This window comes from Rhopalosiphum padi, chromosome 1, assembly GCF_020882245.1.
Source record: "Rhopalosiphum padi isolate XX-2018 chromosome 1, ASM2088224v1, whole genome shotgun sequence".
Classification (NCBI taxonomy): domain Eukaryota; kingdom Metazoa; phylum Arthropoda; class Insecta; order Hemiptera; family Aphididae; genus Rhopalosiphum; species Rhopalosiphum padi.
In genome coordinates, this window is record NC_083597.1 from 39,146,653 (window position 1) to 39,166,993 (window position 20,341).

Genomic DNA, 20,341 nt, shown 5'->3' on the forward strand with positions numbered 1-20,341 from the left:
TTTTAGAAAATCTAAAATCGAATTACATTTCTTTTAACATTAATATTTTATCAAAATTCAAAATCTTTTATAAAATATAACTTTTTGTTACAATGACTAGATGATTTTAAAATTTAAAGGAATTAGTAAAATACAGGTTGACTAGGTAAAGGGTAAATAATACAGTTTACAAATATTAAAAATATTAACATTGGTATGATAAAACACATCCTGAATAATGGTAATAATTTATTAGCACCAACTATATTAATACAATATTTTGTGTATGAGTCGCTTATGAGTAAAATAAAATATACCAAAAAAAAGGGGGGTAAATATGCTAGTATAATAGTTTTAGTTAACGCGTTGAAAAACTAGAAAGTTAGGAACTGAACACAACATTGTTTATTAACGGCAAGTTAAAATTGATTCTTTTTAAGAATTTAGCGCTAGCCTAGTTAAAAAACCAGGTTACAGCATATTGTTTTTCGATGTTAGTCATTTTTTAATGAGACAATGTTGTATGAAAAATAAATAAAAATAAAATAATAAAACTCAAGAAAGAAGTTAAATACAAATAAATACAATATTAAATTACAGTTAATGATAATTAAAAAACTAATATGTGATAAGAGTATACAAGAAAAAAAATAGATACATCATATATTTTATAAATTTTATATGATGGCGATTCTGTTTCCATATTCAGCAATACATTGTATCCAAAACAAAACTCATATTGTATACAACAATAAAATAGAATATTTACTGACAAACATTTACTATTTTCAAATAGTGATTTTTTAAAAATAAACATACTATTACAAGCAGCATAAAAGTCAATATTAACTCAAAATAGAAAAAAATAATGTATGGAAAACACAATTGTGACGGCTATGAAATGGCACTAAATAATTTACATTCCGAGCCACACAAGTTTTGTTTAACATCAATATTTTTTACTGTCTTAAACTAATGTTCTTAAGTCTTATATTATGGATGTGAATGTTATTATTTTGTAATATCATTGATATACTATGTGTATTTAATATTTATACATTTAAAAGAACATAAAAAAAATAATATATCATACACATTTGATACATTATTATAAGTATAAAAATAATACAATTAGAACATAGTATTATTAACAATTATTATAGATACAAATCTTAACATGTAAGTGGCTCGGTAGTTTTGTAAATTAAAATAACAACTATATTAACGACTTAATAAAATTGTTTTGTTACAAACATTTTAAAGTAAAAATCAGATATAATAAAATGGAAGCACTGAATACCTTTACAACAGAACATCTAGAAGAACATTGTTGTGATTATAAACATAAATTCATAATAAAAACAAATAACAATATAATATATAAATATTCTAAAATATGTTTGTATGAAAAATATTTTTCTAACAATCTTTGATTTCTATTTATGCACATTATCAATGCAGAATAACAAAATTATAAAAGCCTCTTTAAATTACCCTATATAAAATTATCTAGAGGCATTTAAAATAACAACATAATATGTAATTAAAAAGATATTAATTCGTTGTGAAATTGTCTCATTTGATGATTGAAGCGTCTATATATATATAGGTAACTCAACAATTAAAGTTAAAGCTCGATTATTAATTATTATTTAAATTTGATTTAACACTCTTAAACCAAATAAGTATGTTTAATATTAAATACAACTCTAAGCACCGCAAATCAATATAAATATAAGGCACATGTCGACCCGTTGGAATGATTTAATTGCCGAAATATAGAAAATAAATTTTCCAAATTTGTATTATTTATTTTATCTATTTATTCCTAAACCACAAATTCAAAGACTTTTTTTTAATGTAAATGAATTATAGTACTGCCAATGAGCCAGAGACTACAACCTATCACACATTGTGCCCAAAGTGATTTATACCAATTACTTTGTTATAGCTTATAAATTCCTTAAATAATATTGAACACCTAATTATGGCCATGGTAATGGAGGCAAATGGAAGTTATTAATAATGATACCATGGTTGACGTCTGACCCAACATAACCGTATACCAGTGTCAGTTCTTATTTTAATTGAAGCTGCTTCAGCTGCTCTTACGGTTTCTTTAACAGACTGCATCAAGTTTTGTGCATTACCCACCAACATGTCAGTAGCTTCTTGATCTTCTTCTGAACCATGGGCACCCAACATAGTTGCTTTGACTGTGGATAAGATTTTCAATTGAGTACCAATAGTCGGTATACGTTCACACACTTGCAGCAAGTTCTAAAAATTAAATTCAATATTATTATAACTTAGAAGGAAATTACTAAGTTATTATTTTTAAAAATAAACTTACAGTTCTCATTCTCTTATCAGTGCACTCTCTAGCCAATTCCTTGGCTAAACGTGTTACTTCTTCAGAAGCTTCAGCAATTGCCTTAGCACAAGCAATAAGATCACGTTTGGTACCAGTTTGTCCGCGAACCAATTGAGATAACCTGCCCATCAAAAGTGCCATTTTCTTTGCAGCAGCAATAATCTTGTTATCTTTACTTGACCATTGTCTCACTTCTTGATGGAGTCCGTGAGCTGCAGCCATAATAGGTTGATTAGGTAATGGTGCATGCTTGAACATTTCATCTTCATCATCAGTTTCAGCAGGTAATGGTGGCCTTGGTGGAGGTGCCTGTTCACCAGGTAACGGTGGACGAGGTGGAGCTATTTCAGGCTCAATAGACAATTCATATAGGTCTGGTACAACAGTGATAGCTCCACGCACACCGCGAACCGCATCCAACAATACATTATTAGATTCTCTCCAACGTTTAATAGCTTGTTCATTATTGGTATTTAATGCTACTGGCTTAGCATCTTGGACCATTCTTGCCACAGCAGCTTGTAATATATCTGCTGCTCTATTTAATGTTGCGTGGAACACAGGATCCTCAGAATTGTCAGCTTCTTGCTTGGCAACTTGATATACTCTGTTTCCTAGACGAGCAATAGCTGTAGTATGTTCTACCATTTTATTGGGGTCATGTCTGGCAATAGCATCCTCACACAGTTTTGCATGTTTACGCATCTGGTCCTCTATAAACAAAAATTAAATAATTAAATATTAGTATAAAGGAGAGCTGAAACAAAAATTTCATACCTACTAATTATACAATTTTATACTAACCAGATAATCGAATAAAAGTAGCTGAATCTGTAGCCTCATCGCAAAGGTTTCTTATGTGTGTAGCTGTATCAGCATACTGAGAACACAAATTGTCAAAATGCTCTCCAGCAACTTTATTATCAGAGTATTGTGATCGGATTTGTCCACCATTTATTAACTGAGGTCCGAGAGATTCAAGTTGTGTGGCAGCTTGATTTAGAGCTTCAGACAACTTTTTTCCACCACTACCGGTCGCAGCTACGAGTCGTCCAGTTCGACCTGCACGTTTTGACCAGTCAGATAACCTAGTTGCTCGATCAGCAAAGTTTGCCTCTCTACCAGGAGTTCCTTAACAAAGTAAAAATAAAATTTGCCATATATTAAATAAAACAAACATACCAAATATTGTATATTGTGTAAGCTTACCTTTTGGTACATGCACTGCATCTGTAAATTGTTTTAAAGGTGTATTTATGTCAACAAAATCTTCCACAACACGACTGACCACTGCATCTTGTATCATTTTTTTCAATTCATCTAACTTGTGAGATAATTTTCTAGAAATCATAGCATTACAGTTATAAGCTTAATATAATATACAAAAAAAACAATTTATCGATGATTACCTGGCTATTTGTTGCGCTTGAGGGGAGTTACCTTCACCACGGCGACATAAATCATTTAATTGTCGAGATAAGGTATCAACCTCATCACAGAGATTTAATATTTCTGCTCTTTGAACACCGGGAAGTCCATCAGCCACCTAAGATATTTCATATATTGAATAATTAATACTAATAACATGACATAAACAAAATGTATGATTAAATTTTCTCTATTTTACCCTATGTGCTTCATCTATTATCAACGAAATGGCTCTTTGCCCCAAACCATTATCATTTCGTTCTGGATGTAACAACCATTGTCTAGCTTGATCCAATTGTCCGCCAAGTGTATGAGCCACTTGCTGTCCCTTAGCAGCAACTCCACTTCTCTCTGTGTCGTTAACTGCACGTGTAACTAGTTTCACTAACTCCCCAATTCTTTCGTCAATGCTACGCGATAAACTTTCTGCTTGAGCAGTAGCGCCTTTTCCATCATGTCTCAGTTCACAAAGAGCATCGGTCATTGTGTTGATTTCTGAACACAATTTCTGTATTGGCTCTCGAACTTTAGGTGAACAGCGCTCTGATATTAAATGAGATTGTTCAAGTAAATGGCGAATAGACTTTTCACCCAGACCACCAGGCATTGATAATGGTTCCTAGAAAACAATTTCATTTAAAATATTAGCTACAACTTAATGTTATTTAAAACTTACTTGTAACCAATCATGGGCTGTATGGACTTTACCTTCGATTACATTAAGAGCTTTTCTCATTACAGTTATGTTATCAGCTTCCCATTCATCTTCATCATAAGTGGTCAACTGTAATACTCTTATTATTTCTAATAACTCTCCTGTCATTCGGCTAGTAAGATAATCTCTATTCTCAGCTGCTTCAGCGGCACCCTTACCACCTAAAATTAATCTTTAGTTAATAAAATGTAAGAAATAATAAAAAAGTATTTTACATTATAATTGTTTTTTGATTTTACTACCTTCTGAAAGAATATGAATATAAATCTTCATGCTACATATAAGTATTGGAGCTAATGTCTTCACTTGATCAAGACAACGAATAAGTATATCTCGATGAACTTGATGAGTAAGTTCTTTTTCACGAGCTCCTACTTCTCGAGAAACCTAGAAATATAAAAGAAATTTTAATTAGTTCAATACTATTTAAAGGAAATAATAATTAATAAACCTACTTTACTTAAACATGGACTTAAGTCTTTAAGAAACTGCACTAAGTCTTCCATACTTTCAATAACTTCGGCAACAGCTAAATAATCCAAAACTTTTTTACACTCTCTAATGATTTTTCTGACTTCAGATTCATCAAAACACAACAACAATGATGATGTTCCTTGCAAAATTCCTCTAGATCCTTCTATCAGTTTTCTCCGAGCTGGTCCACTATAAGGATCTTGTTTTAACATAGCTGAAGCTTCTTCGAGTAAACGGGATGCCCCTTCAACTCGATAAAGTGCTGAAGGAAGATCTTGTTTAAGTATTGGATCATCACTACTGTTTATAGTTTCTTTTCCAACTTTGATAAGGTTCATAACTGCACGACTAACAGCTTGAACCGGCTTTTCCAAGTCTGGCATTGCACTTCCATCTTCAGCATCTTCATGTAAAATAACCAATCTGGATACCTATAAATTTAATAAATAGATATTATTATTATATTAATAATATTTTAAAAATGTTTATGACATATGTTATTATAATAATACAATGAAATATTACAATGCACTTTCAAATAATAAACTATTAATACACTGTAAAACTAGTAAACAACAGTAACTAGTAAGTAACTAGTCATTTAAAAATATTGAGTGTTAAAAAGTCATTTGGAATCCATATGTATCATGTTCTACTCTAAAAATAGTAATGTTTTGTCCCAACTGTAAGACTACATTAGTTATAAAAATAGAGTAGTTAAAGGGTAAACTAAATTATTTTAATATACATCTCTCTTGGGTCCTTTTAGTCAAAGAAATATAAATATATACAAGAAGCTTGAGTTTGAAATACATCCTGTTTTGAAAAACATATAACCAGAAGAATCACATATTTTATAAATATCTTATTATATATATAGATAAATGTAAATTATAATTACAATATTTATATATATCATGTAATTTAAACTAAATATAATTTTAAGCTAACAAAAAATTATAAAAATATGACAAATAATAAATTAATTGTGATAATTTGTCAGAATAATAACATCCAATATAAATTTGTAGTTTTTATTTTATTGATAAATATAATTATTTTAATGTTCAATACAATAAACATGTTAAGGAAATTAACTATTAATTAATAAAGTAGATAGGTATTTAAATTTTGAAAATTTGTATTATGTAATACCTAATTTTTTATTAAAAAAAACTTTTAAAGGTATCAAACAAGTAATATATAGGTAACTATCAATTCCATCCAACTATTTATTGATTTATTAATATATTAAGAACCCAAATTTATCAATAACACAAAATTTTTAATATACTTGGATCTTTTTATTTTTATTTCTGCTACTAATCTGCCCCCTAAATATTCTTGATATTAATGACTATAATATGGTATATATGGATATAAATATGGATTATAAATCATCGAACTGCATTATACTTATAGTAATAATTAACATAAATAATAAATGTAGTAAGTTAAAATAATCCATTTTATGCATTTCATTATTGGATATCTATTTATTAATCTATCTCTTTCATTATTATACATAATATATAAATAATATTTTAGGGATTTTATTTATCATAATAGACACTAAATAATATTATATGGTAGTATATTCCTGACTAAGTCCAAAAATTATATAAGATATTTATCACTAAATTATTAAATTATTTGTTAATTTAACTTTTAAATAAAAAGAATATTCTGATAGTAACCAAAAAAAATATTTTTTAATAAACATTAAAGGTAACTTATAGAGTTGTGAGTATTAAATTTTTTATTAAAATAATAAGTTTAAAAATGTAATGGTATTTAAAGTATTAAAGGTATTCTTTAAATTGATTATTAATACAAGGAAATGCATTTGGTATTTTATTTCAATCTCAATGTAAACATAAAAATATGATTTCCAATTTTAAAAGATTTTCATACTACTCAAGTTTTTTCATAATCTTTTATCATACCAAGAAAGAACTAATATGAATGCATTCTGTTTTTGAAATTTGAATTGTTTACAGGTAAGGTACCCATAATTTATCTATGTGACTTCAATGTCACATGACTCATGCCCTTATCAAAACTACCTATAGGTACTTTAAAAAAAATGATATTAACATTAACTGTACTTTACTACTTAATTAAATTAAACATTTCTTGAATTTTTATCAACATTAAAAAGATAAAACAAATTCCTTAACATAAAACCATGTAGTTTTGATTGTTGTAAATAGTTTTCTAAATAATATTATATTTAATAATTAATAATCTACAGAGTTTATAATAAAATTTATTAAACTACACCAAAATGTCATTGAATATTAGCTATCATCTATTCATCTGACCATCAGAAATACCGTATAAAATTGTTCACCTTGTCAGTTTACAAAAATGTACTAAAATAATAAAAAGAATCTGTCTCATCAAGGATGACTAGAAGACTCTCTCAGGCAAACTAGGAAACTCGAAAAGTCAACGTCCAGTAATCAAAGAGCTTACAACAATGTACTACAATAGCAAAAGCCAATGAACATACACGAGGGTCTTTATAAATCAATCATCATGTAAAACATTGAAAATAAACATGATATGAACATGATGGAAACATTAATTATTGAAGGCACATTGGCATGAGTCCATCATACATTATACATGAAAAATCCTTGAGATCAGATCAAAAGGAAAAAAAATAATAGTAATAATAATGAAGTAGGTATCTATATGTATTATATATATAAACATAATTTTTCATTATTACAATATATTATAAATTGGGTCAAGCTCGCAGACGAGAAAAGTGACAAGTGTAACACACACACACACACACACACGTACAATAACATTCGATTATATTCTACGTACACGACAATAATATATAGATATAGTAGGACAACGATTATGCGAGGAGTGTTGTTGGCATTGGGCAAGAGCGACGGCGGCGGCCGCAGCAGCAGATGGTCGTCCTAAAGGTCCGAGCCCGATATTTACAAAGCCTAAATTACACGCAGTCTACCTACACATGCCTACACACGTCAGACGTGATACAATAACGATAATATACGTGAGTATAGGTAGGTAGGTAGGTGTTATGCGTCAAATCGTATCGTATAGCCTAATGTACACCTATAACACTTGGAACGGGTACGTTAAAAAATCAAAAATTACCTGTTGGGCGACGGGCTCCAATATGCTCTCGATGGTTTTCGTGTGAAACACCGGCATTTTGGCGGCAGAAAATTCGGAAAAAAAAAATTCAAAACCCTGACGAAACTCCGTACGCCGACGGGACGTGGACAGGTACCTATCTATCTGGCGCGAGCGCCAATAACACACGCACAAACGCGACTGTCGCGCGGGCGGCGGTGTGGTGGGTAGGGGCGGTGCGGCGCACAAAGGTGCAAAAAAGCGGGCGCACGCAGCAACACGAGCACAACACTACCACTGTCAATGGACCAGCGAAATAACCATTTATAGGAAACGACGTCGACTTCTTAAAATAAACACAATTCTACTGCGGCTGTGTGCGGTTAGGCAGACGGTTCAGCAGCGCCAGCAGCAGCACTGCGCTGCCGTCGCCACTCGCCGCCACTCAGACTCGTTCCGCCGCCACACCTCCTCGCGCACTCCCACCCGGCGCGCGGCGTAGACGCCGTTTGGTAGTCGCGGTAGACCCGTCTCTGCCCCTCCCCACCCTTCCCCTTGAACCGCCAAGACACTGACGACCCATCGCGTCGGCCGAAATGTCGTCCGGACCGAGTTAATTATATTATTATGTGTGTATGTTGTATGTATATATTTTATTTTGCCGCCCGTTTATTCGGCGCCCACTACGATAAAATTGAAAAAAAAAAAACGGATACGACTTTCAGCGATACATCAACAAAAATAATAACCACGGTACTCGTGCTAGTGATATTTGGTTACCATATTTATCATTTTAAAGAGCTTTCTTAATAATCAAATGCTCTCGGGGCTCTCTATAATTATTATTATATTATCGACGATGTCGCGCAATACATTATTGTTTAATGCGGATAATATTTACACGGGAAGAGAAACAAAGCCGCGTACGAAATTTGCATTGTTTATAAAATATAATATTTCTATAGAAGTTCAAAAAATAATTCGATAAGTATGCCCATATTTATAATTCCTTTAGTTTTATACAATATAACCCGTGTTTTTGTTTTTTTACCATCGGCTTCGTCGAACAATGGAAATCAATCATTTTTAGAGAGATATACTATAGGCGTAGAACCAAGGGTGGATGGCCAGGCTTTGCTAGTCATGATAAACTAATTTATAGTTAGTTACTTAGTTAATCGTGGTGCTGGTGTGCTATAGATTGTAACTTAAAACACTGGTCTGGTTCAACATGTTAGCCTGGGGCCGCTGAACTGCTGAACAATATTACTACTTATTATACATATAGTTTATCAATTTATCATTGTAGAATACAAGACCGCGTACCTCCCAGTCCGCTCCTGGCAGGCTAAGAGTAACCCATATAATATAATTCTTTCTTTTTCCTTCTTTCTACCTCCATAAAAATTAAAAATATTATATACAGATACTATACAGTATTTACCTACCTTGTAAATTAAACATTAATACGTGTTAGTGTTACCATAATTCCCATAAAATTGTTATCAATATACACGAAAAGATACTCTTATATTATACTACAAGTACCTATAAGAAAATAAAAAGCCAAAGGGACTAGGGAGAAATATATTTTCTACATTTCCTTATACTTCTCATAAATACGTCACTGCCGGACTACCCACTTATATCATTGTAATATTGCAAATTTGAACAATATTAGATACTAAATTATATATTTCGTGATTTCGAGTGAATGAATCTGCAAGGTCCGGTCTTTTTATAGGACAGTGTACGTTATTGTCGCCCACCGAACAAAATTATATTCTTTAAGTATATAACAAATTCATGTTATTATTTTATTAACATAATAATATAATATACGTTTACATAGAAAGTTCGAATTTTGTATAATTTTGCGTATTAATATTATATTACTATTATTACCTATAAAAGTCTGTACCTAATACCTATATGGTTATTACAATAGATGAATTTTTATATTTTTATAGTCATCATATATAGATACATACTATATACTTTCTATTAACCCGATTATTTTCATTTGAATGCTATTCGAACAAATTTAATTTACTAATCACGGCGCACTCACTTATCACTTAGACAGTTAGACAATTAGTTATAGTTATATTAGTTATAATAATAATTTGGTAAATGAAAGAAAAATATCTACACCTACCGAATTCAAGTTCAAATATTTGAATAAATCGTCCTAGCACAAGGTTTAATTATAATTCTTTCGATTTCTTAGCCAACGCACTAATAATCTGTACATTTAAATCGACTTCAATATATCTAACCCAAAAACGAAAATATTTATAGTCTTCTTAGTTCTTGCCCATTTTTGTCGAAAGTACTCGATAGTCAAGGCCGTATTTAAGCTTTTTGAGGCCCTAGGCAGACGGCAGTGGTATAATGGGGCCCCTATGACTTGGACAGAGTAATATTTTATTAAAATGGGTGATCAATAGATAAGAAAAAATCTAAATTAATTTAACTATAATTTTTTTATATTTTATTATTATTATTATCTATAGGGTTCGGATTTATGTGCTCTAAAAATCTTAAAAATATGCATTTATGTCCTGACTTGTAGAAATATATATATAACTAAAAAATCTGATTTAATTATTTTTAATATCTTTACAAAAAATATTTTATATTATGATAAATTTTCAATGGTGATGTCACATATTATAATTTTAATCTGAAAAAGCAATAATGAAAATATTTCTTTTTTTATAAATTCGGTATGTATGGCTATATGAAAATAAATACATACCAAAAGCAAATTGTAATGACTGTAAATAATAATATAACTATAAATACATTATTTAATTAATATAATCAACATATTATATATTATATTATGTATTTAAAACCCGTCTATATGTAAAGGAAAATCTAAAAATACAGAAATATGCTGTACAGTGTATGTGTCGAAAAATGGCAAAATATGCAAAATAAAACTTTGTATTTCAGATCTATTGACTGTAATTCAAACTTGTAGCTTATTTATAGCTACTTTTTGGACTGTTTGAAAAAAACATACAAATGCATAAAAATTCAGGCCCTAATTATTACTTTTAGCGATTATCCTTTGATTTTTCTCGAAATAAGTTTATTTATCGGTAATAAATATCGGTTATTGGTTACGTGCCCTATAAGTGCCCAATGGGAAAGAAGTGCCTGTCAGTAGTGCGCTACTACGCTCCCTTTACACACAAGGAAAATTAAGACTATAGTAGGTACGATTTTCGTATGTAAATCTCAAATTCTCAATATCCCGAAAGAGTGAGAAATATTTCATATCATCTATATTCGTGATCTCTAAAAATCACTTTCCTTGGATAAACCAGACACAAACACAAATACATATCTAATGCGTATAATTAGGAATTTATAAAAAAAATTTTATTTTTATTGTAGGTACTTTTTTTAATCTTTTTATAGTATTCAATTAATGTAAAATGTATATTAATTCACACCAAAGGCGTGTTTACTATAATATAGAATGAACTGTAAACTGTACGTGGCACGTTGACCTACGACCACCTACGCGTTTTTAATTATATAATATTCTATATAGACTGACTAAACACTAAAATACATTAGCCACCAAAATACAGGAATCACCATATCGTTTATTTATCTCTACGCAGATCGCGGACACGTCGTACATAGCCCATTGGTATCTATCATAAATAATGGTTCTAAAAAATATTAAACAAATCGGATTTTTGTGTCTGCGCATCATATACCATAGTCTATACCGACTATACCCCATAAATAATAAATAATATAGATACCTGATAATATTAATAAATTATAACATTGTTATTATATTATAATAACGATTACGCGACGCTGATGAAATGTTTTTACTTTTTATGTACCTAATATAATACATTAATATATTATAGCCTATAGATATATTTATATATTAATAAAATCCTGACAGTCTGACTCACTGCGTGAGAGCGCGACTACATCGAACACGTCCAAGGTAAATAAAACCAGACGACGGATTTTGTGACGAATGGTTTTTTTCCACTTCCTTTTCCGACGATGACGCGGGAACAATAATTGTCGTCTACATAGTTTCTATCATCCGCGGTGTAATATTTTATCGTGTTGTCTGTAATGTGTATTTGCGTTTGTACAGCACGTACCTACGTCGTATAATATTAAAATGTCCGTGCGTACAGTGCGCGTAAATAATAAATAGAATTAAGCATTTAAGCGTGTGCCTAAGACACGACTTCTATACGATTAAACACTCGCACATTGTTATTATTTTTTAACAATTGATAATTTACTTTTAATTGATATAACTACCGTATTGATTGCTATTTAATTAGTATATTATGTTGCGTATTGTTATATAATTATTGGCTACCGCAGCAATGTAGCCGTACACGGTTAAACAGTAATTATAAATTACAATAGTTGTAAGTTATGTATATTATGTAGGTAATATTAATGGTAACTGCAGTTTATCATAAACGATTATATTGCCCGTAATTTCACAGACTGCAAAACCATCAATGAATGAATAAAAGGAAATCTATTTTGGTCATTATTTATGAAGACTTAACGAAAGGTCGATTTTTTTGTCGCCTTTGGTCGTTTATGAATCATTATATGTTATTAGTCATTAGTATCATTACTCATTACATAACAGAATTCAAGGAGCGTTGACAGACGCATGCATTATATGTATATATATAGTTATTAGTTATTCACAAAGTATATCATAAACATCATAAAACTTGTGACAGTTTATAGCTCGATCGTAATTTATATAATAGACAGGGCCATTGCAATGCTATATGGAATGTACAGCGGGTGGTATTTGGATATTTGGTGATGATCAAATCTCGCTGCAGTATATATTACATATAATATTTGAACTGAGGAAAACCTAGTATTCTTTGAGAATTAATTTAACCATACGAGTATACAACATATCACATACATGCTTCTTACCATATTATTTTCAAACATCTAGATTCTGTAGTCTAGTAGTCTACTAAAACTCTTCATACACTATTTTATAAAAAACTTTTTATTCATAACTGCAAAAAATCACAATTCAAAAACATATAGCTAGGTAAATCTATATTATAATATAAAAATATATACAGAATTGGGCAAAATATTATCTATAGATAATTATTCGAATGATTTTTTTTTATAATTTTTTAAATAAAAATTTAATTGAATCGTTTACAAACATAATGCTAATACAAAATACAATTAATAAATTCAAATTCTTTACTCTCTAATTTCTTCTTTAAATAGTTCTATATTTGTTTCATTTATATAGTATTTTTCTATTTATTTCAAATAAAAGAAGATTTACAAACGTGAACTTAAAATATAATGCTAACTATTGTATTTTTAATACGTAAATATTTTAATTAATAAAATACCAACCATATGTTAACTAAAATAAAATTACTGAAAATTATTCGAATAACTACTATGTTTAATAATTATTATACATATATAAATAAATAAAAAATTTTGAATTTTGATTGATACATTTGAAGTCTGGACTATATAATTATAATTTTTAATACTAGTTATAAATGGGATGGATAAAATATTTAATTTATTATTTTACAGGCTGCAATATTCATATATATTATTATATGATATAGGTAACTAGATTATTGAGACTAGTAGACTACTCTAAGTTTGAGCGTAAATTAGTAACTTGATAAAAGTATAAAACTAAAATATCCAATTTTAAATAAAACTATAAAGATTTGGGCCACCATGTAATATAAACGGATAATGGAAAATATGTCTCTAGAAAAAAAGTACCGAAGTGTCAGTAACAGTGTACAATAAGTCTCATGTAAAAAAAAACTTAATATTTACTCTATATAGTATAGTAATTAGTAAGTTTTGTGTAGAAAACAGTAAACACGTAAATACAATGATTAAGTTTAATTGCACTGATAAAATGTCTTAGTTCCTCATACGTGTAGTCAGTCAAAAGAGTTATAAATCATAATATTTTATTGTGAAGTAAAAGGTTAAAATATTTTATATTTTTATTGATGACATATTAATATTATATTATTATGTATACACAAATAATACATTTTAATTTTTAAAATTCAATAAAGTCAACATTATAATAATTTATATAATAATATACAATTATACAAAACCAACATAGAAAATTGTTTAAATATTTTTATAGAATTATTAACTACAGCTAGAAATATTCAGTAAAACTGCACTACACGTCTACACACACAATATTTTTATAAATATATTACATTATTTTATTTTCAAAAATTTTCCCTAAGAATATTTTTCCAGGACTTTTCTGTTTATCATTAATATACACACATTATTAACATAACTAATTTATTAGTTATTTTAAGATATAATAACTGTAGTAGTCTGCATTGGCGTATTTCAGAATATAATTTTTGCTTGTAGAGTTGTAGACTTATCGTACAATACTAAAATACATAGTATTATATTGTACCTATACCTATAAATGTGACTATGCAGTATGCATCCTCATAACATATTGACACTTTATTTTTTATTAACTTAATTTAATATTTAGATATATTTTATAAATATGTTTATATATATTAAATATATAATAACAATAAATATGTAAACCTATTATTTCATTTTCACTTGCCAATTGGCAGTGTTACAAAATAATAAGGTAGGCATTATAAATTGTCAAAATGTGTTATACATTAAGTTCACGAGGTCGTGTGGACATTCAAAATAAATGGCAAATACGTTATGTTTATTGACTATAGTTTTATTTTTATAATGTTAATGGTAAACTGTGTAGTGTACAGTATTGTATTGTACAGTGCTATAAAGGTCTTTAGGGTTGAAGTGTCATTATGAATATGACCGAGGATCTGAGCTTTTATTTCTGTTTAGCTAATGTCTAGGGCTGGGATTTATATGTAATAAAAAACCAAAAATATGTACATATATATGTAATTAAAATTACCAAAATATGTAGTATAAAAATATAAATTTTATTTAAAAATTTAAAATTATGTTAAAGTGTAAAATTAAAATAAAATTCTAAATAATTGTTGAATAATATATAATTAATTGTTTTTAATTTCTAATCAATTTAATTTAAAAAAGGGTGTGCTAAAGTGGGTATATAGCTCTAGCCCTCTAGGTCACTATAATGGATGTGTTAAATTTAAATTTTTTACTTTTAACCCCCCTCCCCCCAAGTACCAACTAGATTCAATTTCTTTTTCAAATAGGGGCTAAAGTCAAAAATCAAAGTACTATTACTAGTATTACTACCTACTCCAAAACGTGACGACAGACACAAAAAAATTAACACATAACGTTATATAAATTAAAATTTTTGAAAAACTGGGGAAATCGTATATATTGATATATACCTATAGTACCTAATTACTAATTAAAGTAGTTATCGTGTGTTACAATTTTATTCAACAGATAAATGAAAATGTTAAAATACTTAAAATTGAAAATTGAATTTAATGATAAAATATTGTATAATATGATCAATGATCATACAAAAAACGATTCTGATCGAAGATGACCATCATACTATATTATTATAAGTAGATATTTATTTTTATTATGCATTTATGTTGCCATTAGACATTAGTAATTTATTTCAATATTAGTTATAATATGATTTGGTTGAATTAATTGTTGACAAAAACATTACATTTAATATATTATTATTTATAATAAATAATAATGTAGAATATATTATTATAACAATTTTGTGTCAACTGTCAATACCGACTTACTATAACCGTGTGTGAATAAATTCGTGGTAACACGTGTATATATAATATATATAAAAAGCCAAAAAGTAATAATTCAAAATGAATCTAAATATTTTAAAATTTCCATTGTTTATGTATAATAAAATATAATTATGTACGTAAAACCGTAAAAGTTTTAAGGTAACATTAATATTTTTAAATTGGGTTAATAAAAAAAAATAACTAAAACGGTTTTTTTTAAATTTTAAAAATTTTAGGTATAAGTAAAAACTGCTTATATAAAAAATTATACTTTATTTTCAAGCATCAGCTATTAAAATTGAAAATGTTATACATTCTTATTAACTACAAAACAATTAAAAAATTTTGATTTTGCGGAATTTTATCAAAGCTTTTAATTTAGACACTTAAAAATATAACCTAACCTATATATTTTAAATATTTTTAAATTTCTTAAATTACAGTTTATGTTCCGAAATTATTAATATAGTTTTATTTAATGTTCTGAGAATTTAATACCAACTGGCAACTAGTTACTAGATGCTATTCGCGCTACCAGAAACAACTCACAATAAGTTGTATATCGAAGAAGCATTTTTACTACTCTAAAAAGTTATGACATGGACACGAAAAAAAAACATCTTTATAAAACCAATACAATCATCGCTGGGCTCATAATTTAAAAATGTATGTATACATTTTTCCTTTAAACATTCATTAGATTATTACTATTATTAGAACGATTTAAATACCCAATCTTAAAATCTATTTACATGGTCCATATAAATGAGTATTTTATGACTATGAATAAGCGTGTTATTTATGACAACACGAAAGACAAATTAAATGGTACTTACACGTATTGCCCAGCAATGAAACTTTTAAAATTATTTTATTCATGTTTTTAAAATTTAAGCTGCGTACCAGGTATGACATAATTGCAATGAATTGCATTACCGTAAATTTTGATGGGATTATTGGGAATAATTATTTCCCTCTAAATATTGGTCGACGGTCGTCACTCGCCCTCTTCGCTTTAACAAATACTAGGTACCTATATTTTGTTAATTTCGTTTCAGCTAATCAGTAGATATTGGAACAATAACTAATTGAAACTCGAAACAGTCGAAACAATCAAAACTATAAATTATAAATTTATAAAATTTATAAATCACAAGCTATTATTATAAATTGTAAATTATAATATTATAAATACTCGCATTACAAAGTAAACACAATTTTAATATTGAAAATAAAAATTTATCAACAATAATGTTATTTTGAATTATTCAAATGTAATAATATTTTTATAAAGCTGGTATCAATTTGTTCTTGCAATGAGATGTCTTGACTCTTGAATCTAGATCGATATCTATTTTTTTTCATTTTAAACTTTAAGACTGGTCGTGTTTCACTGTCTCTGTGTCTTTATAATATAGTTATTTGAGTAAAAATAACAAATGTGTATTTATAGGCGTGTTAGTGTAGGTGTACTATTTTGTTTTTTGCCAGATTGTTCAAGTCACTAGGTCTGAGTGACTGATTCCTTGTTATTTTATCGTATTTAGAGCTACTATATAGTATATTAGAATATATTCTACAGCATATGAGCACGGTGGGCTGATTTTTTTTTATCTACCATCTGCTTTTAAATTCTCAAATCTTATAGATATTTATTAATTTGAAAAATATTAAACTTATAATATACCTAGTTTAAATTAGAATGTAAATATTCATAATAAAATATTTAACGTTCATTTATATATTTAGTATTAACTAAAAATCACATACCTGAAAAATAAAATGTTTAGTCAAAAATATAATGTAATATATTCAGTTGAATTAAATTTATCATTCATTTATAGTATATTCATAGCCTCATAAATGTGTAGGCACTATGAGTCTGTGTATAAAATAATGCATAACTAATATAAACGTAGGAAGAAACGTCCTATAATTCGAAAATACATCGACCTAATTGAATAATTATCGTAAATTAGGACATACTAGTACCTAGTTGTACTTATGTACCTAGGTAGTATTCGTTATTCATATAACTTAATACCCATTAGTATCTGATGGCCGATTGCCCGACAATATTATTGATTTATAAAATATCATTCTTATAATACAGATAATTAGTAATTATTGACTATTGTGAACAATGTGTTGTAGGTATATAATTTTACATTAATGTTATAGCCTTGTTGATACTAATTGTGTTAACTACTAATGTACCAGTGGGCAATAAATCACCAAATTTATATTTATAGTTGGTAAAAACATATAAAAAAATAATATTGAATAATAATACTTTGCCTTTGGAAAAATATATTATACTAAATACCATCTCTATAATTATATTAACAATAAAAATTACATATTTTTATTTGTAAAAAAATTATTTTTATAAAATCACTATTGGTATTTTACGGTATTCATTATGTTTTTAATGTTTCAGTTATTAATAGGTTAACAATAAATGAATATTATCTAATATTATAGTCCATACAAGTATACAACGATACATCGATTTATAATAATACATTAATACATTATAATTTATAACTTATAAGCTAATAAGCTATATTATATTTGATATTGTAGAATATCTTATTGTTATTGCAATAATCTATATTGTGGTAAGAAAAAAATTTTCGTAAAAAAACCGTCGGAATAAAAGTTACGGTTTTGTAAAAAAAAATTATTAGAAATAGATGATATAAGAGTTTACTACTTTTTATAGTTCAGTTATCACATCACAAATATTTTTTGTTAACTAAAATTATATTGTGATTAATAAAAGCTAATAATAATTGTAAAAATATATTCTATGATAGTTATGTACTTATGTATAAACATATAATAATTATTTTCTGTAGCAGTAAAAAAAATAATTCTAGCTATAGCTTTAGTATTAATCACATGAGCGTTTTTACCAAAATCAACAGTTTTCCTTTACCTATTAAAATACATTCTACAACTAAAATTATTATTTTTAGTCATGACCTCGTAGTAGATATGTAATAGTGAGACAGAGACTTGAATTCTGAAAATATTATCAATTAACAAATACTACTCATATAATGTGGTGCTAATAGTTGTAAATATACACTACGTGTCTACGTCACTACTATAACATACACTTCCAGAAGTTTAACCGGTTGATTTTCTTCTGTCGGGGTCAATATACGCTAGCATACACATTTTTTCTCAAAATTCTACATTATGCCATCTGTTATAATTAGAACAATAAGCTTAATTGATAAATCAGATAAAATACTGACTGCAGGAAGAGTAGTATACACTTAGTTTGCTATATCATAAATATTTTAGTAATAGTGAACAGATGATTTTACGAATAATATATCTGCACGTCTCACGAGACACGGACTTCATTGAGAACTGACTAACTGAGTAGGTAGTAGTAGCATTGATTATAAATAGTATTTATAAATGTATAATCAATGGTAGTAGGTACTGATTATCAGATACGACGTCATACCGTAGTTAATTACTAAAATAATATTAATGAATATGCGTAAGTTTATTTTTACCACTGATGACGTGTTTCCGAACAATTAGGAATGTTTGGATGTTAAGTTTCAAGTACACTGTAATACAGTACACTAGCTATAGTATTATACTATTATTACTATAATATGAGTAGGTATATGACTATAGTATTATATTAGGTAGAACCAAAAAAAAACGTTCTGTGGTAGAACGAAGACAAATCGTTTATTCGGTAATACAAACAATGCAGTATAGTATAATTAATATAACTAATACACCTTTATAGCCACATATGTCCAAACATCCAATTCAATTCGACAGTCTTAGTGCATTAATTTAATTTCTTAAAATAATGTGTTATCTTTGTACTTGGGTGTGTGTTTGTATTCATATCACAATAATCACATAAAAACTCATATAATAATAACAATTCCATTATGTCAAAACGACACATCACACGTATGACATGTACGATGTATACCTACATTTATATTTAATATCTATTGGCTATAATAACTTATTGTTACCCATTTAATCTCCTTTTTCTCTTTTATTCGTGCATAGGTACTTACTGTGTTATTTACTATATTTTTGTTATAGTTCGATTGCCACGTAAATATGCAAGATGCAAGATATGAATACAAGACAATACAAGAATCAAGAAGACTGTGTTTAAAATTAAAATTTATAATTTATAAGTATATTCCGCATTGAATGATAACTTTATCGTTTTTATCAGCTCACCATTGTCACGAGAATTGTTGATATTTAATGTTTATAATTAATTTCTTAAACCTATATAGGCTAATGGCTATAACCAGTGGCCGGTGGCGCCCGCGTAATAAATAAATAAGTATACAAATTACAAATATATAATAAATAAATAATACTAGTATTTTTATTTAACAGTTTAACACACACATAATAATGATACATAATAAAATATATAATAGTATAATACATAGAACATAA

General features: G+C 28.0%; 1 protein-coding gene across 1 annotated transcript; it reads right to left on the reverse strand.

Moving 5' to 3' along the window:
- Positions 1-211: 211 nt before the first annotated feature.
- LOC132921587 (vinculin) lies at positions 212-8,512 on the reverse strand. Its single transcript, XM_060984691.1, has 10 exons — positions 8,115-8,512; positions 4,952-5,401; positions 4,739-4,883; positions 4,458-4,657; positions 3,981-4,400; positions 3,763-3,899; positions 3,563-3,693; positions 3,158-3,484; positions 2,333-3,066; positions 212-2,259 (listed from the first exon to the last, which is right to left on the reverse strand). Exons 1-10 carry the CDS (start codon positions 8,169-8,171, stop codon positions 1,999-2,001), a joined length of 2,862 nt encoding a protein of 953 aa, XP_060840674.1. The 5' UTR covers positions 8,172-8,512; the 3' UTR covers positions 212-1,998.
- Positions 8,513-20,341: the final 11,829 nt, after the last annotated feature.